The following is a 25,118-nucleotide window of genomic DNA, read 5'->3' as shown; positions in this document are numbered from 1 at the left end:
TACTGCCTTTTTACTAACATGTTTTGCACTATGGAACTGTGATGCTGGAAACTTGAATTTTCCTCTGGATTAATAAAGTTACTATCTATCTATCTATCTATCTATCTATCTATCTATCTATCTATCTTAATTTGTAAACAGTCCTGGATTAAATACAAAACATGCCTATAGGAATCATGACATCCTTCTGAATCTGTGTGTCAAACAGTAATTGCACTACTGAATAGCCATTAGAAAGACATGTTTACAGCAGACAGCCTTGTCCATCCTCCTCACTGTACATTGTAGTGACGCCAGTGTGTGTAAACACAACTACACTTGCTTTTTTAGATGTCAGGGCACGTGGAGCCACGAGTCCCCTCCTCCTCCTCCTCCTCCCTCAAATTATCATTAACATCATCATCATAACACACCACATGCACCACAGCCTGCATGGTGCTGGCTCACTAATGGCTCAATCAGTGCAGTTTGGAGCCACATGTTACAGAATACTAAACAAAAAACAGAAAGATATATATATATATATCTATAGATCTACATATATAGGGACACTGTGCTGTTAATGCATGTGTTGATCAAGCTGAAACATGTGCTCTAGGCTGAGTGATGGCTGCACTACTTCATGGAAACAGAGGCTTCTCTTTTCTCTCAATGTAAACAAACATGTCTGAGACATTTGTTGCATGCAGGTTCTCCTCTGCAAACCCAAACAATGCAATATGATCCATAATATGAGCATAAATCCGTGTTAATATGTCTGTTTTCTCTCGGTGGGCTGGCACATCGAGTACCCCTGGTGCTCTTGCGCAACAACTATTGGCGGATTCCTATCAAAACAGGAAGCTCGCATGGGTCCGAAACGTCTCCAACAACCAGAGGACCACTCTCTCTCACGCTCTCTCTCTCCACCACAGCAAAACACATCAAAAACAGACTGTTGCATGACGGGTTGACACTAAATAACCACGTTTACCTGCTTCCCTCGGTAGAAGAGGCGCTGCTGCGGCGGGCTCACATTGAAGATCTCCTGTATTTTCAAGCGTAAAGACTCAATTTTGGTCAATCTAGAAAGATCCTCCACGGTTCGCGTCTCCTTCCCGTCTATGGTGCGAACCTGGATCCACATCGTTACGCACCGCCCTGTTGTTACTGCCTCTCAGAGAAATAGCAGGTTAAAAAGCAAAGTATTTCGGATGCGAGTGTTGTTGTTTTTGTTCCAGGAGGGGTCAAAGGTAAGATAGAAATGAGAAAATATGCGTTCAGGGCTCCATTGCGTTTTCCTCTGCAGAGGCAGCGTCGGACTGGGCTCGCGCAGGAGGTGTCTCACATGAGGTCGCGGCGCCAAGCAAATCTCGCGAAATAACGTTCAAGCGAGCACAGTTTGCAGTTAAAGGCACAGCAGCTCTCTCTCTCTCTCTCTCCAGTGTGAGAATACAGAGCCTTGTTTCAAGGCCTTTGCAGTACAGAAGGCATGTATTATTGGTGCCACTTAACAATCCTATGTATGGGGGGACAGGACATATTAGGGACCAGTATAGTTTCTATGATGGGGGTTCTTCCTGTCAATAGACTAACCCAGGGGTCAGCAACCTTTACTATCAAAAGAGACATTTTAGTCAAAATAAAAAAAAAAAAATCTGTCTGGAGCTGCAAAACATTTGAGCATTGTGATGAAGGTAACACAGTTTATATTCTAAGTATATAGTATATAAGTCTAATGCAGTGAGGGCCTAAGAGACAATGTACCACGGAGTATTAGGGCCACATTGAGGGAAAAAACATCTGAGATTTCCAGAATAAAGTCATAATATTACGAGAGAAAAGTCATAATATTACGAGAATAAAGTCATAACTTTACGAGAATAAAGTCATAATATTATGAGAATAAAGTCATAACTTTACGAGAATAAAGTCATAATATTACGAGAATAAAGTCATAACTTTACGAGAAAAAAAGTCATAATATTACGAGAAAAAAAGAAAATAACTCTTAAAAATTACTACTTTATAATATTGACTTTATTCTCATAATACTACGACTTTTTTCTCTTAAACTTATGACTTTATTCTCGTGATATTATGACTTTATTTCTCATAAACTTGTGACTTTATTCCGCACCGTCGTACCGTAGGCTTACAACAATGATAAATAAAAATGAAAATGTAAACAAAAAACAGTTATTCATTTCCATTTTTAAAAATCCACAGGGAGCCACTGGAGAGGGGCTCCCTGTGTCTCTGCATGTGGCTCCGGAGCCGCAGGTTGCTGACCCCTGGACTAACCTAAACCTTTTTTTTTTATCCAAAATCAGGACCCTCAATACAGTTGAATGCATGGCTGGATCACTTTTCTTTTTGCTGGGATGGTGGAGTGAGTGAAATATACATTTCAGTCTTCATAAGTTTTAATCCTTTTGTAAATGTAGCCTAATGTATCAAATTAGATAGCACAATATAGTCTATAGTCTCAGACTCCACAACCAGCAATGCTCCCAGTAGACCACATACACAACAAAAACTGACAATAACCTGATATTTTCAGGTGGAATTTCATTAATTCTCACTGTGCAATATCATTTTCCACTTGTGCAATTTTGTTAATAGTCTGTTTTTTCTCAATACTGTATATACTGCTCCTATTTTTATACTTCCTTCCTTTTAAATGGTTCATATTTTGTTACACTTTGTTTAGCTCTTTTTTTTTACTGTGTTAGCTGATGCTTGTTTTTTGCACTATCCCCTTTACTGCTGTACACTGCAAATTTCCCCACTGCGGGACTAATAAACGGAATATCTTATCTTATCTTATCTTAGTTTCTATGATGTGTGTTCTTCCTGTCAATAGACTAACCTAAACTTTTTTTTTTTTTATCCAAAATCAGGACCCTCAATACAGTTGAATGCATGGCTGGATCGTTTTTCTTTGCTAAGAGAATATATGAAAAACGGGTACTGTAGATAGACAGAGGAAAAAGGGTTCAAGTCAAGTCAATTTTATTTGTATAGCCTTTTTTTTTAGCCTTTATTTAACCAGGTTAGTCCCATTGAGATCAAAGATCTCTTTTACAAGGGAGACCTGGCCAAGATAGCAGCAACTAGTAAAAGTACAGACAACACATACATTAACAACATTAAAACTTGCTCATAAAAACACTTGGACACACAAAAACACAACCTGGACACCCTCTGTCCTTTACAGGGCGACCCTCTCGTCAGAAAAGGAAAAACTCCCCCCAAAAAAACCTTTTAACAGGGAAAAAATAAAAAATGTAAGAAACCTCAGGAAGAGCAACAGAGGAGGGATCCCCCTTCCAGGACAGACAGACGTGCAATAGAGGTTGTGTGTACAGAATAACAACATAATGAATATACAACATAGACAATCCATATGACAAAAATTAATACATATAATGTTAACATATGTGAGAAGGTGGATCCAGGAGGATCCATGTTTCAAGATCAGCTAACGAAGCAGGACTCATCTTAAGGCCCTTGTCATCTGATATTGATCTCTAGTAATGCATATTCCTATATTCTCAAACAAAATCACAATTACTCAAATTACAAAGCAATCACCTCACAGTGACCCTGCATGGGCTTCTGCTGGCCCCTGGGAATTTGGGGTCCCAGGGCAGTTGCTCACTTTGTCTGACTGGTAATCCAATGTTGATTAAATGTAGTGGGCTAGCTAGTATATTATAGGATTAACCAATTAAAGATCAAGTCTTGTGTCTATAGTCTTCCCAAAAATACATTATACAACTGCAGCACATTCAGAATGCTGCTGCCATAGTTCTAACACGAAACAGTAAAACTCTGCCCATTGGCTCATGTATGCCTGATATACCTGAAAAATAAACCTCATAGGCCCATAAAATATTCCAGATACGGGAGCTGTCATCTTGAGATGTTGACATCTTTGGAGCCAATGTCTTTACAGTATGGAGGTCCTAGCTGGAGGTCCTAGCTGCTACGTTAGCACCACAGTAGCTGTTTGGCTAGATGAAAGACACAACAACTAACCATAATATCTCTATAATTACATTTAGGATCAAATTGACACATGCTCTATTTCACAGACTTGTGACGGTTATGGAAAGTTAAAGTTACATCTCCTCTCTTGTACAATTCCCAAGTGTCTGGCTCTGCGAATACTTCACTCAGAGTAGCTGTCAATCACAGCTGTCAATTATGATGTCTCACCCCCTTTTTATATCATCAAATAATTCATTAAAACCAAACTTATATGAAAAATTAACCCTGGAACATACATCAGCGTGATAATAATAATGACAGAAACCATCTTTGGGAAAAATGTATTTGACATTTACTCGACTTTGGCCCTTGTCCCATCCGCTAACATGGAGGGGGGCGGGATGTATGACCTATACTGCAGCCATCCACCAGGGGGCGATCTAGATGTTTTGGCTTCACTTTTGGGGAGCTGTCATGTCGTCCATCTTTATATGTCTATGGACCAAACAGAATGCAGCTGCTTTTAGTAGCTATACCAAATGGAACCAACATTTTGACTGTCTTCATTGTGCCCAAACGTTCACTTTCAAATTTAAATTAAAATCTCTCCTGTTCCCATGTGCTTTTGATTCGTTTCTTCACTGCACTTTTGTTTATTGGTGCAACTTACTACTGCACATAAACTGTATATCTGTTTTTTGTCTTAAAAAATATATATAATCTATTTTATTTTTCACTGTGGCTTTATTTCATTGTCTTATGTAAAGCAAAATATTTCATTTTATGTGGGAATATTATTCATAGCATTTTGTCAAAGATAACTCATATCATATTGTTATAATGAGGAAGCATAATACACTTTTCAAATAGGTAATCTAAAGGCAAATCAATAAAATTCCAATAGCAAATCAAAACATTCATTGTACACTATCATGGGCCTGGCTCTATCCATGTCCCTCAAAGTATTTTTTGCACACTATTGCAATGCACATGAGGGAAAAGAAGGCCTATATTGGACTGAAAAACCGTTGCCTGACAATACAGTACCTTAAAGCTGAGCCAAAATCACTGTAAAGCAAATGCCTCTCGTGGAATAATTGCTTAATTAACAATTGTCCCAGCTGGAGACCTCCTCGATGTGCCACCGGCAAGTCTAACTGTCAGAATAATAGGCCTACATCTGCTCGTTTTCCCAATGCTGCGTTTTCTGTCTTTTGCTCATGTGACTAAAAAAATTGCAGTTGTATTAAAACAATGTGGGGTGCTAAATATATCCAGGAACATTGTTTTAAGAGATCAATTTGGTGATTAACAACTCTAATCACCCGCCTGAACCTACAGCAGTGGTCTACAGCGGCCAAAACACAATAATTACTTCTTTTTTTATTGTATTTCTTTCTTTTTTTATTTTATTTTATGTTTTTTTGTTTGTTTTCACTTATTATTGTTAGTAATGGTGTTATTGTTGTTATTGGTATTATTATCATAATGTCATCATCATTATTATTATTATTCATTATTATTAATATATATATATATATATATATGAGTGTGTGTACATATATATTTATTGATTTTTTCCCTTATTCCCTCCTCTACATATAAAATGTATATGTGTGTGTATGTACAGTATATGTGTATTTAAGAATAGCTATATGTCATATATTACCACCTAGTTTCATTCAATGCCACTCTCACACCCATTATCCTGATCATGCACACAGACACACACACACACACACACACACTCACACATTCTTCACACTGCTTTAGTCACCTTGTTTTGGTTTTGTTTGTTTGTTATCTCGTTTTGTTTTTTATATGTCCCTGCACTTGTCTTCACCTGTTTTGTAATCACTTTATCACACAATTAAAATAAATAAATAAATAAAAAGAAAATAATGGAAAAAAAAAAAACACAATAAGAGGGGAGGTAATTTTGTCTTGAGTCAGGTCTGTCAGGTATTCAATTTTCTCAGGCAGTGAACAAATCCTGCCTCCGGTGATCGGATTTACACACACACTAGTCCCAAACATATAGCCATAACCAGAATAACCATGTGGTGGAGCTTTTCAAAGGCGGTGAACAAACAGCCTGTGTTCAAGAGTTACCTGAGAGGCCAAACAAAGGGCACAAAAAAGCCCATGTAGTCCAACAACTGTGTGTTGTACATGCGTCACCAGCGACATTTAGCGGTTAAAGGTGGGTACTGCATGCTGCTGAAGTTTACACTGTACATGGAGGAGACTTTCTGTAACTCATTTAAAAACACTCAAGTTATAGATGAGAGTTTACACGCTGCTGATTCCTTGTTGTGCACAATAGTCTTGTTACTAATGTGCATTTTTTTTTTAATGATTTTTAATGACAGCTGTCTCGAGATGCTCCTCTTTTAGTGGCAATGGGTGACACAATCAAAAATAAGGTTAACAATACAGTGTAAAGTGAGTATTTGTCAGAAATAGCTCCAAAACTATGGAAGTTTTTATTGGACTTTATTAGTTGTAACCCACAGAAGACATTCCACAAATGTGTACCATGACCTGAAATATTTCACTATCCACAAACATGTATTTTTGTATTTGTGTTGTGTAAAAGTCACATCCACAAAAATACAGGGCGATTTGCAAATACACATAACTTACTCTGTAAATACGTACTTTAAGGTTTACATGTAAAGTGATATCTACACATTTGTGCATCTATTTCGCATTTGCAGATCGCTTTCCTGTGCATTTGTGGAATGTCTTCTGTGGGTTACAACTAATAAAGTCCAATAAAATGGAAGTTTTTATTGGACTTTATATTATATTAAACACGCATTTGTGCATCTATTTCTACACGTGGAATATTTGCCCTTCCTGTGCATTTGTGGAATGTCTTCTGTTGGTTACAACTAATAAAGTCCAATAAAATCTTCCATACAATAAAAACTTCCATAGCTTTGGAGCTATTTCTGACATATACTCATTTTGCACTGTATTATTAACCTTATTTTTGATTGTGTCACCCATTTCCACTAAAAGAGGAGCGTCTCGAGACAGCTGTCATTCAAAATCATTAAAAAAATGCACATTAGCGACAAGACTATTGTGCACAACAAGGAGTCAGCAGCGTGTAAACTCATCTATAACTTCAGTGTTTAAGTGTTTTTTACAACACACAAATACAAAAATACATGTTTGTGGATAGTGAAATATTTGCAGATCATGGTACACATTTGTGGATTGTCTTCTGTGGGTTACAACTAATAAAGTCCAATAAAAACCTCCATAGTTTTGGAGCTATGTCTGACATATGCTCACTTTGCACTGTATTATTAACCTTATTTTGATTGTGTCACCCATGTGCCACTAAGAGGAGCATCTCCAGACATCTGTCATTCAAAATCATAAAAAAAATGCACATTAGTAACAAGACTATTGTGCACAACAAGGAGTCAGCAGCGTGTAAACTCTCATCTATAACTTCAGTGTTTAAGTGTTTTTACAACACACAAATACAAAAAGACATGTTTGTGGATAGTGAAATATTTGCAGATCATGGTACACATTTGTGGAATGTCTTCTGTGGGTTACAACTAATAAAGTCCAATAAAAACCTCAATTTTTATGAGTTATTTCTGACATATGCTCACTTTGCACTGTATTATTAACCTTATTGTTGATTGTGTCACCCATTGCCACTAAAAGAGGATCATCTGGAGACAGCTGTCATTCAAAATCATAAAAAAAAAAAAAAATGCACATCGGAGACAAGACTATACTGTGCACAACCACGAATCAGCAGCATGTAAACTCTCATCTATAACTTGAGTGTTTAAGTGTTTTTTAAATGAGTTACAGAAAGAGTCTCCTCCATGTGCAGTGTAAACTTCAGATACATAACACAAATACAAAAATACATGTTTGTGGATAGTGAAATATTTGCAGATCATGGTACACATTTGTGGAATGTCTTCTGTGGATTACAACTAATAAAGTCCAATAAAAACTTCCATTCAATAAAAACTTCCATACAAAACCAACAATAACATAATGTGCTGTGTGACATGCGACAGTGTTGCGACGTCAAACTGCGCACGTTTGCATCAGGAGCACGCAGGGTGGAAGTGAAGTGGACGGTTCAGTCAGCAGCCTCCAAAGCAGCCAGACAGAGTAGTCGCTTACTAGCTGTTTTTAAAGCCTACAGGCTTCAGAGTATATCTGACACATGGCGCATTTCTAAAGTGCACCTATGATGTTGTACTCGTCATAAAGTGGCTGTCAACATTGCAGACCCAGCTGGTTAGCTGGACGGCTAGTAGTGAGAATGAACAGTGTCGGACAATCAGCTAACTAGTGTTACTCCGGCTGATGCTCCTTTAGCTTATCTCTGCTGTCACTGGCATCACTCCGTGTTGCTGACGACATGACATGCCTGCGTAACTTTCTACCTGCCGGACGTTTCATTGCTACGGTGTTTTCATTATGGACAGCGAACGCAGCAATTGCAGGCCCCAGACTGGAGACAATAGCAAGCTAACCTAGCTACCAGCTAGCAGGCTGTCGTGCTAAGCTAAGCTAAGCTTTGCTAAGAGCTGGTTGCGTGTCTGGAGGTCTGTGGAGCTGCACTGGAAAACGTCGAGGTATGTTGTTAGGTAGCCGAAGCTCTGCCTCTGGTCTTGTGATAAGGGACTGTAGATCTCCATGTGAGCCAGCAGAGCAAAGTTTGTTTACTTACATTGTTGTTAAACCGTTAGTTAGCTCGCTAATAGCTAACTTCAAGCTAGCTAGCCTTTGATCCAGAGAAACAGGGAAAAGTTTGCAGAGATTATGCAAAATGAGTTTAATTGCTAGTAATTTGTGCACATTGTGATAGACATCCCAGTGTTCAGAGCATCATGTGGCTGTAATAATGTGAGCACCTGCTCCTTGACAGGGATTGTAATGTCAGCAAACTTAGCCGAGCAATCTCAGGTATGTTAGGTATGTAGCATCATCTCCCTGCTGTCATTGCTTTTTGGATGAGACAACAAATATAATTATTTAACCAACATGTTATTATTGAGGAACATAAACTTAATATTAGAAAGAAAATATCCCATATGGTATTGTCGCTATGAATGCACACTTACTAGCTGAGCTTGATGCAATACCAGAGAAACTTACTAAATGCTTAGTAAGCACTTTTTTTATTTGTTGTGGTTTTAGTTTTCCCTTTGCATCAAAATGTGTTGTTGCAACATCAATGTCCAACAAAAGGTGACACTTGTTTACCCACTTCAGGTGCCTGCTCCATGGATCAGGTGGATGTGACAGACCAAATCACAGCAGCTTGTATTCAACAGTTGTTCCACAACCAGGACTTGACTGTGACTGACCAACTCTCGGCACTCCAGCAGCCCATCATGTCTTCACAATCCAAGTGGGTGAGCAGCAGCAGCACTGACCTGATCATAACTGAGGATGGGCTCAGTAATGGCACCTGTGAAGTTGAGACAGTGGTATTATTACACTGTCCTAGTGATAGTGGAGATGTTACCGCTGAGGGTGACCACCTTGCTCTGAGCAATGATGGCATGTCAGAGTTCTCTAACAGTGACCTCTCTCTGCCTGAGGTTTGCATTTCCAGCAACAGCAATAGCTTCGAGGAGGATATGAACTATGAGGTCCAGCAAGCTTATAGAATATTCACTGGCTTCCTCTTGGACAAGCACAAAGGCATCACCAGCCCGTTCCTCCATCCCATCGGCCACCAGGAGGCCCAGCATGGTATCGGAGGTGTCCGGGGAAGGGGTCAGGCACAGCTCAGGCGGTCGATGTGCTTGCGGAGGATGGAGGAGAAGTTTATCAACCAAGAGTATGGGACCATAACAGAGTTTGTTGCAGACTTCAGGCTGATGCTGGAGAACTGTTATCGCTGCCACGGGGTGGACCACTGGATCTCCAAACAGGCTCAAAAGCTGGAAATCATGCTGGAGCAGAAGCTTACATTGCTATCCAGGTAAACAATAAACATGACGCAATTACACTGTTGAAAAAATTGCTTAGCTGGCAAACGTTCAAACCCATCATACAGTTGCAATAATAGAGGTTAATGTTGCTGGGCAACGAATGTTTGCCTGGAAAGGTTAGTTCACAAACATTTAGTAAATGCAGTTTTTGATATATAGTATTAGAACTACTTTTTTGCCATTGAGTACTTCCACATGGCATAAATGTAAAGTGCCTATATTATATCTGTTGTTTTATTAATGAGAAAATGGGAGTTTGTTCAACAGTATACTTTGATCGCACAATGACGATAGGTGATTTACTCAGTAACATGATTTAAAATGGCCACAAACTAATTCTTTATGCATTTTGAACAAATGTTTTGCTGTAGGGTTATCAGTGGTGTAGATGTCTGTATTACTTCCAACCATCCTGACAACTTCCTGGTTGGCCTACAAAAATACTTCATCCCCGGAGCACTCTATTGTCTTTTCTTATGACACCTTTTCACTGACTTCATATACATTTAAAATAATTAGCATTTTAATGCTCTGAGATTGTCCTGTTTTCCAAATTGTTACAGTGTATACAATTTAAAATGCTAATCCACATAAAAGATCTTTGTTATCTTTGGTAGAAAGTTACAGTAAAACGCTTATGACCTGTTTTAACAGTACCAGTGACTGAGAAACAAAACAAAAGCAACAACACATGTCAGTCAGTCAAGCAATACATTTCAACCTGATTCTTAGAATACAGAAGGCACTGTAAATCTGGGTTTCTTTCCACCAAAAGTTCCGGGGACTTTTAGTCCCTAAAACCTTTCAAGGAACTAAAAGGTTCCTTCAGCCCACTGTTGTCTGCATTTACAACATGGTCTGACGCCTGTCAATCATGTTGTTTCCATGACGACCAGTAACACACACACTCAGAGTGGAGGTTACAGGTCGTTAGTTTGTATTGAAACATATTTTTTTTTCTCTTCGTCTGTCAAACCAGGACGCTGCGAGAGAAGACGACCTTGGCAGTGACTTCTAAAGGACGTTTTGGTGCAGAAGAGGAACGCAGTTCAGGGGGCACCTCTACAAGGAGGAGGCTGGCACCTCGTAGCCTGGCTACCATCACTGTCGGTGGGCATGAGTCTATCATGGTCCAGGCCCTACGGCTCGAAGAACAGCAGAGGGTCAAGGAGGAGAAGAGGTGAGTGAATATTTGAGAGAGAATAAAAGTTGCTGTCGTAAACCCGCCAACAATCGATGTTTTCTGACCTTTCAGGCAACGTGAGCTTGAGAAGAAAGAGGCAGAGGAAACGTCAGCCAAAGAGGTGGAAGAGTGGGAGCAGACTTTGCTGTCACAGGCTTCCCCTCACACTGTGGACACACTTTGGGAACTCCCTGCTATAGGGCACTTTCTCTGTCTGGCTCAGTCTGCCCTTAACCTTCCAGAGATTGTGTTTTTTGATCTGGAGCGTTGTTTGCTGATGCCCCGCTGCAGCCTCCTACTGTCCAAAATTATGTCTTCCCTACTGTCCCCACCCCAGCAGAGGGCCACTCTGCACCGCCGGCCTGCCCTGCCTTACCACCGCTGGGAGTCAGAACTCAGGCAGCGGGTCATGGGCTGGTATCGAGCTGTTGGTGCCTCCCATGATCAGCCAGCTCGGGCTGAGCAGCTGGGACTCTGCCACCAGTTTTTCAGCACTCTCGGGGAGGTGAGTCCTTTGGAGGAGAAACCCTTTCACTTGCTGCCACTCTACCAGCGAGTATGGCTTCTGAAGGCGCTGTGTGACCATGTGTATGAGACACAGAAATATGTGCAGGGTGCTCTCCTGGCCCAGCCCATTCATGAATGTAGGGAGTCTATTTTGGGCTACGACAGCAAGGAGAATGCCTATATACATTTCCCACATTTCTGTGGGGCAGACCTGAGAATCTACCGCCAGAGCCCCAGCACACCCCCCGCTTTTCCTTTCCCTTCTGTGTGGGTCAAAAAGGTTGATGTAGAGCCAGAGACAGAGGGTGAAGAGTCGGATGGAATGAAGGAAGAGGGGGTTACAAGTGACAGGGGGTGTTATGGAGGCTCAATGGACACAGGAGAGTCTGATGATTTTGGAAAGGGGAGAGCACTTGGGGTTTTCAAAGGGGAAAACAGGGATGGAGATGGAGATAAAAAGTGTAAATTGTGGTCACTGAAGAAGGAGGTTTCTGAATCGGGGTCCTCTGATGGAGACTCCTGTGAAGACTCTAAATTGGACTTAAAAATACACACTAACTCCTTTTACTTTTCACACACTAGTCCTATTGGAGGGCGTGGTGTGGGAATGAATTTGAAGGAAGAAACTCTAGAGTTGGAGCATCAATCCAAGCGACTCAGATTAAAACAGGAGCCGGGCTTCCCATTGGGCTCAATGCGCACCATTAAAGCAGAGACACAGGAGCCCTGTCTGAGTGTAGGGGAGCACAGCTACACAGGCAGGTCACCTGCTCGCTCACCCCCAACCAAACCAATGAAAATGGAGGGAGGAAGTCCCAGTCGGGGACACCAAATGCCTTCCTGTTTGGATTGTTGCAAAAGCAAAACTAGTAATGTTAAATCTGAGGACTATGACTGCGGCTGTGGTACATCAGGGCTGGTGTCTTCTGAGAGTTCTCAAAACTCAAGTGAAGAGAGGGTGAATGACAAAATCTGGACAAAAAGAAAAAAGCGGAAGAAAAGGCGAGGGAGGGAACAGCTGCCAAGAGTGAAAGGAGAGCACAAGCAGCTGCAGCACGTGGACCGGATGAGGCTGTACCCAGCTGAGACTACCAAGTCTGCAGTGCGCAGAGTTGCCCCAACGATCAAAAGAAAAGACAAGAAGAAGAAACATAAAACAGGTGAGAATAAGCTCAACGTTGACCAATGGTTTCTTTGGTATTGCATCAAGCTCAGCTAGTAAGTGTGCATTCATAGAGACAATACCATATGGGATATTTTCTTCTTCTATTTTCTTTCTAATATTAAGTTTTACGTTCCTCAGTAAAAACATGTTGGTTCAATAATTATATTCGTTGTCTCATTGACAGGAAAAAAGCTTGAATCGTCAAAGAAAATGAAAGATGAACCTCCAGTTGAGCCATCATTTAAGGTAGTCACACTCGTGCTGAAATATAGACTCTTATTTCTTTTATCAGTGTATTTTAATGGTGTATTAACTGAATAATCATTAAAAAAAAAAGTTAATTTGTAACTATTTTATAGTCTTTTTTTATATACATAATTTGAAGTTTGATTGAGTTTTATAACAGTTATATCCAGCAACAAAAAGGTGAAAAAACAAACAAACAAGCAGGCAGGGAACCTAACAGACATTCATATAAAAAGGCAATTATTGGTTACAATAATGCAGTGGGCATTGGCACGTCAACAATTAAATATGTGCTGTATCATACCATCAAAATCTTGATAAGGTTGGGTTGCTCACTCCGGACATATACCCACTAAAGCTGTCTTATTGTTATTTAATCATTTTATTCTTCTAGCTCAAACTTCCCAGCATCTTTTCACATACAACTATTTCCATCATTTGTACCCTCCATATTTTCAGTGTAGATGTTTGAGGCTCTCTCCAACATCTTAGAATCAGCCGAGTTATTAAGCCTGTTGTTATTACTCTAAATGCAAATTTACATAACTGTGGCACTACGGTTTTGTCCCCGAGGAGACAGAAACTTGGTGATCTGGGCAGTTCTAATCATTCACCCATATATTCCATAACATTCCTCCATAAAACTATTTTATAGTCTTGATATAAAAGGAAACTTTGCTGATTTTTCAACTGGCTTTGTATCGTTGCAATGTTCAGCTTAGGTGAGGGTCTGCTGGGTGATGTAAAACGCATCATTTCGTGTCATCCTGTGGACTATTGCCGGCGGGTGAGCGGGGAGCTCCAAGGAACGGAGGGAACCTGAACATCGTTCATTTGCACATACCACCCGCATTGCAATGATACAAAAGCCGGTTGAAAATCGGCAAAGTTTCCCTTTTAAGCCTCACCCTTCTTCTCCCCCTCGTTTATCTTGTCTCTCTTTCTTTATTACGAATTTCTTACTCGATTTGTTTTACCTCCTCTGTAGTTGGTATGCACCAGTCTTGAGGGGTTGCGAGAGCTCATCGGTAAGACAGAAGATGAGCTTGATGACCTGGAGAGCACCAAAGAGAGATTGGTAGGTGGCAATCTTAGTTCTGCCAAGATGCTTTCTACACATGCTCCAGAGCCTTCTGTATTTGGTGGAGAATACGATGCGGTCACAAATTTTAATTTTGGTGACTTGACTCAGGTTTCCTTTGCATGTTTGAACTCACAGGGTCGGTGGTATTATAGGAGAGAAGCAGTGAAAGACCTCCACAGCACTCTGATCAGACTACTGAACGAGCTCTCGCCCTGGGAACCCAAACTGGTTAAGGCCTACCAAAGGAACAGGTACAGCTCATTTGATTGGACCGAACCTTCATAGATACTTTTTTTGTCAAAGCTAAGTGCTGATAATAATTCTTAGTATTGTGCAGTTTGAGCTCAGCTGACCAGCACAAAGCATATGACTGATTAAAAAGCTCTTTTGTCATAAAGTAATTGCTGAGCTGGAGACAAATCCTTCTTTTCTTCTCTTGCTTCAACATCAGGCTTCGTTTGAAGAAGGAATTTGATGATTTCAAGAAGCACCCAGAATACAATAACTTTGTGCGTGAGGAGAGTATTTCATCATCATCATCAGATGATGAGGATGAAGATGATGATGAAGAAGAGAGGGGTTTGGAGAAGGAGGTGTTTTCAATCTCAGATCATTATAGAAGATCGGAGGATGAAGATGATGATGAAGAAGCGAGTGGTTTGGGGAAGGAGGTGTTTTCACTCTCAGATCATTATAGAAGATCAGAAGATGAGGACCTGGTTCCCAGAGGTCTTTGGAGTGGAGGTAATGTTATTAAAGTTACACAGTTCTGAGCTTATTTAACTGTCCTAGAGGAAGTGAAATTAATTGTACTACCTGTCTTTTGACCCTGTATAGATGGCTCATTGATCAGTGCATCCCTAACAGACATCTCTATTATGTTCTCAGCAAACATCACGGAGTTTGTGGGTGAATCTGCTGCAGAAAGAATGGTGACCTACAAACCTACCAACCACCTAAAACACCCTCTGGCCAGCACAGAAACACACGTCAATCTGTCGCCCAGAAGTCAGGCTGGCAGCAGTAACATTATTTCGACCCCTGACTCTGGGCCACAGTCTAGATCTGAACTGAGACCATCAAATCAATCCAGGGATTCAAACTCAGCATGGGCAGCACTTTCACCCAGAACCCCCATCATCCATCCCACCACTGGACTACCTAAGGGCTACACGCCCATCCCCACCCTGCTGGCTAAGAGTGTGGGAAACAAAGTGACCTTAATGAAACGGCCTGATGATTTTACAGGGATCAACGTCGTAGACAGACAGAGCAAAGGGTCTTTGGTCTCCCTGCCTACCTCTGCAGTGACTACCACAACACTTACAAAAGCACAAAGTTCTCCATCCAGCTCCCAGCAGAACTTGCAACAAAATCAGGCACAAGGACTACAACAGACTGAAGTAGTAAGACAGCCAGGAATGGCTACAGTGACGGCAGCTCTTCCTAAATCCCCACAGGCGAAACCAACCCAGACTGTACAAACAAATCCTGTCCAAGTGGTGTACAAAGTACCTGAGAGGCTGGGTCACCTGGTGAGGAAAGACAGCAGCAGCCCAGTCAAGATCTCTGTTCATCCCGTCGTGGACCAGAACACTGGGGAGAAGATCATGCAGCAGTTGGTGATTCTGCCTTCTAACCTTCTCATTCACAAAACTGAAGAAAAGGTGTCTTCATTACATCAACAACAGTCTAAGGGCATTCAGGTCCCAGTTTCTAAAGTGGCCAGCCCCTTCTGTATGTCCACCAATGTGCCTGGGTTCGCTATTCCCGAAAACAGAATCCCTGTTCAGCAAGTGGCTCCCTTACGAGACGCCAGGACACCTTCTCCTTCTGTTTCCCCTCGTCTGCAAAGGGGGGCCCTAAACACAGCAGGACACAAGGGGGCACAAGTCTGCAGCCCCCAAGGTGTCACTCCAAACCCCTCACCCATCACGACTCCTTCTAGTGCAGTTTCTACTGAGTCTATTAAATCTGCAGACCCTAAACAGGAGCTCAAGACGGTGTGTATCCGCGACTCGCAGTCCATCCTGGTAACAACTAGAGGAGGCAACACGGGCATCGTCAGAGTCCAGACATCCTCAGACCAGAATGCGCTTGGTTCTTTGTCCACCAGTCCAGTCATCACCATCTCACCTCAGTTTAAAGCCTTCCTCATCTCCAAGACGGCACAGACTCTCTCTTCTTCTGCTCCCTCTCAGACTTCCCATTGCTCCATCCCAGCAGTGACAAGTATCTCAGTGGCCCAACCTCAGAAGCAGGTTCCTTCAGTATTAAAGTCCCCTTCCACTCTCACAACGCCCATGTTCTCTGCAGTCACTGGTAGCATTCCCGTTACAGGCCCAGGAAGCCAGTCCGCAGGCACTACTGTTGCTATAAGTCAAGGCTCCAACACCTCTGCTGTTTCTACGAAGATTGGCCAGCTAGCGCAGACGCCTGTTGGCGGTTCTCATTTTCAAGCTTCATTAGTAAAAAACACTGTTGTCGTCCCATCACTGAGTAGCTCTGGTGTTCCCCAAGTTCTCACGCAAGCGGAGTTCATCAGCAAGACCGGTGTGAAGCGAGCCAGTACAGATGAGAGATCCCAAGTTACTAAATTCATCCTAGTTACTCCCTCTTCTTCCTCCGCCTCAACTGTAGCCTTATCTAAAGGTACGCCCTCCTACACAAAATCCCTTCCTTGCTCCAGAGTCATGTTCATCAGCCAGCCCACAGCGACATCAACCACCACCTCTGTGGGAAGCATCCCAAAGCAGGCGATAGCAACGGGGGCTAGTGGACAACTGCTGACCACTTCATTATCAAGTCAGACTCTAAAGATGGGATTGAGCCCAGGCCAACCTGTTGTCAACTCAGAAGCATTGTCCAAGCTCAAGAACATCACTCTGCCCTCAGGTGGGTTTGTTTGATGTGATGTTTCACTGGTATTCTCATTATGTCTTCTGTATCTTGTTTTTGATTCAGTCTGTAAATATAGCAACAATGGGACCTTATCAATTAGTACATGTAGAATTCATAATGTAGTTGGAGGAATGTGAAGCTAAGTTTTTTTTAGATGCTACAGTATTTAGTAATTTAAATATTGTATTAAAGTGGTAATACTAAGACCTAGGGATGTCCAAATCCGATCTCAAAGATCAGTTTTGGGGCCAATTAAGGGATTTTTTAACTGATTGGTATCGGCTATATTGAGCTAGGGGCCCCCACTAGGGGTCGCGAGGCCTTCTTGATTTTAAGGGGTGTAAGACAGCTTTTTAAAAAAAATATACAGTTGGCCTATATCTCAGCATTTCATTAATTTCTGTGACAACAATTAAATAAAATTGCTAATTTTAAATTTGGGATTATTATTTAAAATATAAACTTTAAAACAAATTTCACAGGATAAGGATACAGTGAGGACCTGAACACAAGCTATAGTCACAGAGCCTTCCCTCTCTGCTAAACAGCCTCGTCCTGCATTGGAAATGTATGCAGTTAAAGTAACCAAAAAGCTACTTGAACATAGGCCAAGCATCAGGGAGAAGAAAATGTTGAATTTGCCAAAAAAATTAAGCCTTTTAATTATGAGTGATTGTAAAAAAAACAAATACAGAACACAGATATTTGTATTAAAAGTTCCTAAGAATAACAGAAAATCTTTGAGGCAATATTCACACGAACTAGTCTGCTCAAAATTCATCCAAATATCTTGTTTTACACAAACTTCCTGCAGTTATTGCGTTCACTATTTGGGTTAATTGTACAGTTTATCAGTTGTTAATAATATGACATGTCGGTATCAGCACATACCTTATGTTAAATGACTTGGATCTGGGGCAAAAAAACTTGATCGGGACATTCCTACTAATCCCCTAAATTCAGCCCCATTATCAATGTTGAGCTATTGAATAAAATATCTCTTGTGTGTCTCCAGGTGTTCAGATCCAGTTGTCAGGCAAGACAACAACCATTGGACAGACCATAGGTGCCCTGTCGCGTTCTCCTTCCAAGAGCACACCAGTGTCTGTCTCAGATACAGGCCGTCCGACAGCCACCACCGCTGGACTGGTCCCGCTTACAAGTTCAAATACCATCACAAGCTGTTCCGCCCGGCTTGCCTCTCACGCTTCTCCGACCGCCAGCTCTCCGCTCAAGGGTGTCCCTTCCTTCGCCATGATCTCCCAACCAGGCTCTTCCTCATCCACTGCTGCCACTCTGCCTGCAGGAAACGTCACCAAGAAGGACCTTGGTATGTCTGCAGGTATGCTGTTCGGCAACTCTCCTGCTCAGGTAACTACTACTGTGCAGAGTAGCCCAGCCCAAACCTCCACACCCACTCTTATCCGTCAGCCTTCAAATATCCAAAGTGGCATTGGTGAGGAAACCACTTCCTTCTTACCTTCCTCTCAACTTGCTCTCAATAAACCCATCTCCTCTGCAACAACCACGCCATTCACCACCTCTGCTACTGGCACAATCCAGCAGAGGATAGTCATCAACACCTCCACACCCCTTGCTGCTGGCACGCAGATCCTCCTTAACAATGCACGTTTTGTAGTCCCTCCCCAGGGTTTGGGTCCAGGCAGCCACGTCCTTATCATCTCTAGCCCTGCACCACAACAAGTGCCTACTGCCAGTGCTACCAGCGCTGGAGCATCAGTACCCCCCCAAGGGGGAAGTCATGACACTGTAGCCCCTCGAGCACCAGTTTTACCCCAATCCCCAGCCAGGTTTCCGGGTGTGCCAGGCGTAAATTCTCCTTTTGTAGCATGCACACCTGCTGTTGGTCCATCATTGCAAGCAACTACTCCAAATGTCACGCCAGTCCGACTAACAGGACCGCCTGGTTTTGGCTCAGCGTGGTTACCCAGTAAAACAAATGTAGTGTCTGCTCTGCCTAGGTTCCCGGCTGCGCAGGCTGGTAACTTTGCATCACCACCTGTAGGTACGCCCACTCTGGTCTCATCGCCGCCGAGGTTAGGCAGCGTTTCCCCAGTGGCAACCAGTGCCCCTGCTCTCGGCTCAGCACTGACTACAATCAGGTTAGCTGCTGGTACACCCACTCCAGCTGAATGTTCATCCACCATTTCGCCTGCAGTACCACCCCCCTTGTCCAGATTGTCAGCACCTTTATCATCCTTGCCTGTTTTATCCAGCCCATCAGCTGTTGCCCCGCCCAGCCCCGTCATACCACCCTTCTCCTCAGCTGCAGCTCCTGTGGTAGCAGGCACACCGGCTTTGCATTCTTCTCTTCCTGTCCAGCAGGTGGTTTCAGCGACAACCCCAGGCCCAGGCATACAGCCCCTGCAGACCGCAGTTGGAATTGCAGCACTCTCCACTGCTCCATCACAGGCTTTAGTGCACACGGGACTCGGCAACACATCTAGACCTGCGGTCATGCAACCAGTGCTCGCTGGCGCACGGACACAGGTATTGCCAACAGTGGCTGTCCCGCCAACTGTAAGCGCAGTGTCTAGGATGCTGCCCATTGCTACAGTCCCGCCAATCGGAAGCACCGTCAACACCTTCGAAACGGCACCCGTGGTCACGGCGCTTTCATCCGGCAGCAGTGTAATAATTACTCCAGCTCAACCAATCACATCACTGAAGACAAACATCCACCCATCTGTCGATCTGACCAATCAAGCACTTGGAAAGCACTCTCTGCAGCCCTCACCCTTAGGTTCGCATACCAACGTAGCATCCAAGCTACTCATTAGTCCCGATGGAGCTGTTTTGAACATAGTTCAGTGCCAGGTCAATCCAGCTGAGCCAACTGCCTGCCCAAAACCACTGGATGCACTAGCGGTTTCCCCCAACAGTTCCTCTGGAGCACTACACACACATGATTCCTCTTTACAGCCCTCACAGGCAGACAGAAAGTGAACCAATTAACTGAGACTGTGTCAGCTATGTGAGGACTCCATGTTTCAGCTGCTTAGTTTTGCCTGGGCTCATATCCATTGCTTGTAGTAATCCTGGGGTTAGTTTAAAAAACTGCTTTCCAGCTGTACTTACATTTAGGATACAGTAGGTTATAATCTCTGGTTAGATCATCTTATAGGTAAACTATATGCTCAATCAGACATACTGGAAATGTATACTGTGATGTTTTTTTTTTTCAAGCGGAAACTGGTGAGGTTGCCCTCAGATGAATGTTATAGACTCTTCGACTTTACTTTTTTACTTTATGGCCAGTAATGACACCTGTAATAAGAAACCAGTAGAATGGGAGGGTAGATTGAATGAATTTCAACTCAAGCTTTTGTAATAATACTTTTCAGTGCCATTAGATACTGCTTCAAGAAGTAATAATTGGTACAGCTTTCTCTACTTTGTCAGTTTGAACAATACAACTGTCTGTATCCAGATTCTGTCACGTCATCCTTTTTTCCAACTAGTAACTGTTTGAAAACTACATTTTACTTTTTAGGTATATAAATAAACTAATAGATGAATTTGTACTACATGTTTGAGCCCATATAAAATGTTTTGAAGTCACATTTATTTATTTTTACCATATAGATTTTTCAAAAAAATATTTACTAGGTACATTTTCATTGAACAAATGTGGACGTTACTGCATGGGAATAAACAATGCGACTGTCCCCAACAAGTGTGTTTGTGCTGCTTCCTTATACACAAATGTTTTTTTTTTATTGTTTATTGAAACAACCTACATTATATACATTGTTCATTGAATAATTTTACAAAGTGAGGGATAGAATAGTTTCACCTATTGGTATATTTAGCTACGAAGCATAGTGACATCAGATTATATATCATCAGACAACAGATGAAGTTTAGAGTTTGTTCTCCAGTATTTTCCTTTCTTCTTCAGACATCTGTCCATCTTCTACAGAAGTCCTTTAGGGCGAATAGGGAGGAGGCAGCGGCCCTGAGGAGATCTTTTCATAGGCTGGAGGAGCATTAGGAACCTGGAGGAGAGTAAAACAAATACATGTAAATGATACAGCTGCAGATTCAGAGAAAAATTCACACATTCTAACAGGGACATATTTTCACTGAAGTTTCATACAGTACTTAAACTGATGTTGCCTTTCTTTATGGCTATATCATTGCATCAAAATTTTACATAAAATTCTGCATCATATCTGGAAATGTTAGGCACTCTGGGTTTAAACAGTCTTGGTCTTGCATGATTAAAATGTTCTCTCTTTATAGAATTCTGGTAAGTACTGAAGTATAAAAGGAATTTGTGCTTTTGTAACTTCATCTCACATGTGAGGGTGCTGATCTGAACCTCCTCCCCTCACTTTTCCCGTACACATGGATGCACATACCTCCCCTTGGGAATGAACCATTTTTAAGACCTACCCCTAGTCTGGTGACACAATAATCTCCCCTTCAGGCATCCATTGCATCAGCTTCACGTGCTCTACAATGTGTTGTACTAAACAACCCTCTGTCATGGACTGCACAGAGTTTAAGTCTATCCACTAGTTAACTATTGGATGGTGGTGTATTAAAAATTTTAAAAATGTTAAAGTTATTCGTAGCTCAAGGCTAAAAACCAGAGGAGGCCGAGCCTTCGTAGTCAAGGCCCCATGACTCTGGAATGACCTGCTGGAGGAGATCAGGCAGGCTAACTCTGTTTTGTCTTTCAAATCTCTTTTAAAAACACACCTTTTCAGAATTGCTTTCTCTTAATCGGTTATTCTTCTGCTACTTGTTGTTACTGTGTTTTAATACCTCTTACCTCGCTTGTCATTTTTACTGTATCAACTATTTTTTATGTATTACTATCTTAATTTCTCTTGCTTTTTATGTCTTTGTAAAGCACTTTTTAACTTGTTTTTGAAAAGTGCTATATAAATACAGTTATTATTATTTAAATAGACAATAAAGTACTTCCTTATCAACTTTTTCCTGACATAAAAAACACTTGACTTAGGGACAGGGAGATACAATAGAGGGCCAGTAAAGCAAGTCATGGGGTAACTTCCTGTCCCTCACCGCAGGTCGGAAGCTGCCGAAGTCAGTCAGAGCCATCTTGTTATCTGCTGAAGGTCCTGCCTCTGAGTACTGGCCTTCTGTATGACTTGGTGACCCCGACCTAGGGCTCTGCCGGAAAGAGAGCGATGTGTGAGGAATTGTGGGAGAACAGTAAGAAATGAGGATGGGGGATATATTGGGGAAAATACAGAAGAGTGGAAATCACTTCATAGCATGAATGGAATTTTGCAGAAACCTTCAATACCTGATTTTACTAGTTCGAATAACAGATGAATCATCACTTTAAGTATAAAATGTGAAGGCTAATACTTTATTAAAGGGGGTATGATGGTCTCACTCTGATTATTCTGTAGCCACTCCTCTTCTTGAAGTACCAGCAGCCCAGGATGAGGAGAGCTGCCAGGATGACCACCAGCAGAACTATGCCCACCGCCCTGTGGTTCACAACACAATTCACATATTTATATCTATTATTTTGGCATATCAGCTTTTTAGTATTCACCACAATGTAGCTTTATACAATATAGATTCATGTAAGAAAGATCAGAATACAAAAAGCTTTGGTACAAGCAAGGCATTGATCCCTGATTTCAAAATAAAATAGACACACATACTCCTCAGCTCTGACGTATCCTCGTCTGCTGCTGGCAAGATAAATGTTGAAGTTTCCACGAGGCATCCCGTCTGTACAATTACGCCGCATCAAGCTGGAAGTCAACAGAAAATCACTTTATAAACTGAATAAGTAGCTGCATTGTAGTAACATAGTGCAGTGGTTTTCAAAGTGGGGTTTGGGGACCCCCAGGGATCCTTGAGAGGGTTCCAGGGGGTCCCAATGCAGCAAAAAGAGGAATAATATATTTTCTTTCTGTAATAAATGATCTAAAAGCAAAAATCCAATCAAATGGGGGTCCGTGGTCTAATTTGTCAGTTTAGAGGTCCTTGACGTGAAAGAAATTTGGAACCACTGACAGTTTTATAAAACCATATTTTCTTTCAGTGCAGCAAATCATATTATTCCCTTTCATCATGTAAATAAAGTTAAAGAATGGCCTATATGATATCTAAAATCATGCCAGGTGTCAGTAATCTGCTGTATGGAACATTAAATATGCCTTTTATTCCTACACCATGGATAATAGTCCAGACACACTTAACCACCATGAATCTGTGCACTGTTAAATTGATTTGTTGCCTATAGAATATATAACCCTTTTTCTTTGGTTAATTATGTCTCTTTAAGATATAGGAATAGGGATTATTATGGAAAATGTATCATATTCACTTTTTTCCATCACAACATTAAAGGATTTTTTATAAGCCTCAACCATTCTTACTTGTAATAGAAATAGATTAGTTCTGATTGATTCCTCCACCCCACTGCCCCCAATAGTTTCTGGGTAGGAATTTTCTACATTTGAACATTCAGATAAAATTAATTTCGGCCTGTTTATTAAAATAAAATTGGATTGGCTTTTTCGTGGATCACTGCCCTCACTGTGTGTCCAGTTGCATTTCCATCCACTCTCTGTCACCCAGTACTGACTGATGATCTCTCACCCAGTGCTAAAGAGTAGTCTTTTCTTATCACTTTAGTCTTCATTGCCTTTATACATACACAAATATACGTTACAAAAAGAGGAGGATACAGTTTACACTAGTGATGCAGTATACAGTTTTAATTGCTTTAAAAATTGATTAAAACTTTTATACAATTAGTTACATGATTGTCAGTAAAATTATACAGTGCCTATATCTTTATTTATTTATTTTATTTACCATTTCCCCCATTTTCTGTTAAACTCGTCTTCCTAAAGAGTAGTCTTAATGCTTGAAAAATATGTGAATACATATAGGCCTATACATTTTTGATAATGAAAAGCTATTTATTTTTGCCACAACTAAATTTAGGTTGCATCAGAGATGCAACAGTGTAAGTATACAGTTTAAGAATCAGATTGCGGGGGGAGGGTGGCACAGAAACTTTTTATTTAAATGGCTTTTTGTTGTTAGTTTTTTTCTTTTTCTGTAGCTGCTTGTCAATTTTGTATTGATTAATACATGGGCATTTGTGATTATATTCTTTTACTCTATTGGTGACCTATCAACTACTTGTAACCCCACCCTATATGATTATACTTAAATACCAATAAAAAAATGTATCACAAAAAAAGAATCAGATTGTAAAACAGACAATAAACCAATCGGAACATGCTAATCTTGTTGATTATACAAAGTGGATTTGCTCTCATTATCTTCCTTTAAATCTCTTCTTAAGACTCACTTTTATCTTATGGCTTTTTTTTTTAAAAATGGTAGTATATTGTTGTCACTATTTATATGATTTTATCTTGTTTAGATCTTAAGTTCTGGATGTTAAATACTTTTATCCTGCTTTTATAAAGGTTCTATATGAAAGGTGCTATATAAATAAAGTTATTATTATTATTATTATTATTATTATTATTATTATTATTAATATTATTATTAATATTATTCTCACTGATCATCCTGCAGTATGTAAAGTATAAATTAATACTACTTCTACTACTTCAGCATTTAATCTCTTTGTCCTGTCTGATCAGGTTATAACTATTTGGACTTCAGCTGAAAGTAATATTAATTAAAAGTAACTGCCTATGATAGGGCTACCCCTGCCAGAAACAAACAAACATCATCTTACCAAATTGGATAATTAGATTTTGGAGAGCAGCTCCTCTGGTTGGGATGTCCTCTCAAAAAGACTTATTGGTCCTTGGTGCTCTGTGTTACTTCACTCCTCAGATAGCTTTGTCTCAGTGTGCTGGAGAGCAGAGAGGGGCACAAAACCCTCATGACCGTCACGGGTTAGAGGCTCATGGATAAACCCATTGAAGCAGAGTAATTACCGTGAAGCCCCGCGGTCCTCAACGCAACATTATTCTCCACTCGTGAAACTACAGGAGTCAGCTGCTGGCTTTTCATAGGAAAGTGTGTGTGTGTGTGGTATTGTTATTCACAAAT

The 25,118-nt window shown here is 41.1% G+C and overlaps 3 protein-coding genes across 3 annotated transcripts in view; 1 reads left to right on the top strand and 2 right to left on the bottom strand.

Moving 5' to 3' along the window:
• The window catches only part of LOC119478101 (E3 ubiquitin-protein ligase UHRF2-like), a 37,209-nt gene extending 36,083 nt beyond the window's left edge, over positions 1-1,126 (bottom strand). Inside the window, exon 1 of the mRNA XM_037752533.1 lies at positions 974-1,126. Within this exon, the coding sequence (XP_037608461.1) occupies positions 974-1,126 (153 nt within the window). The remainder of the gene's footprint in view (positions 1-973) is intronic.
• A 6,928-nt stretch (positions 1,127-8,054) lies between these two features.
• On the top strand, positions 8,055-20,746 carry LOC119478196 (uncharacterized protein KIAA2026). The gene is made up of 10 exons (XM_037752754.1): positions 8,055-8,603; positions 9,244-9,961; positions 10,951-11,151; positions 11,227-12,821; positions 13,011-13,072; positions 14,061-14,150; positions 14,292-14,407; positions 14,608-14,900; positions 15,045-17,051; positions 18,073-20,746. The coding sequence occupies exons 2-10, from the start codon at positions 9,255-9,257 to the stop codon at positions 20,022-20,024; spliced, it is 7,023 nt and encodes a 2,340-aa protein (XP_037608682.1). The 5' UTR covers positions 8,055-8,603; positions 9,244-9,254; the 3' UTR covers positions 20,025-20,746.
• mlana (melan-A) lies at positions 20,191-24,929 on the bottom strand. Its single transcript, XM_037752755.1, has 5 exons — positions 24,799-24,929; positions 22,730-22,822; positions 22,453-22,549; positions 22,116-22,223; positions 20,191-21,076 (listed from the first exon to the last, which is right to left on the bottom strand). Exons 2-5 carry the CDS (start codon positions 22,816-22,818, stop codon positions 21,008-21,010), a joined length of 363 nt encoding a protein of 120 aa, XP_037608683.1. The 5' UTR covers positions 22,819-22,822; positions 24,799-24,929; the 3' UTR covers positions 20,191-21,007.
• Between the last annotated feature and the right edge of the window lie 189 nt (positions 24,930-25,118).

Source organism: Sebastes umbrosus, chromosome 19 (genome assembly GCF_015220745.1).
Source record: "Sebastes umbrosus isolate fSebUmb1 chromosome 19, fSebUmb1.pri, whole genome shotgun sequence".
NCBI classification, from domain to species: Eukaryota; Metazoa; Chordata; class Actinopteri; order Perciformes; family Sebastidae; genus Sebastes; species Sebastes umbrosus.
This window is presented reverse-complemented; position numbering and strand designations above follow the sequence as displayed.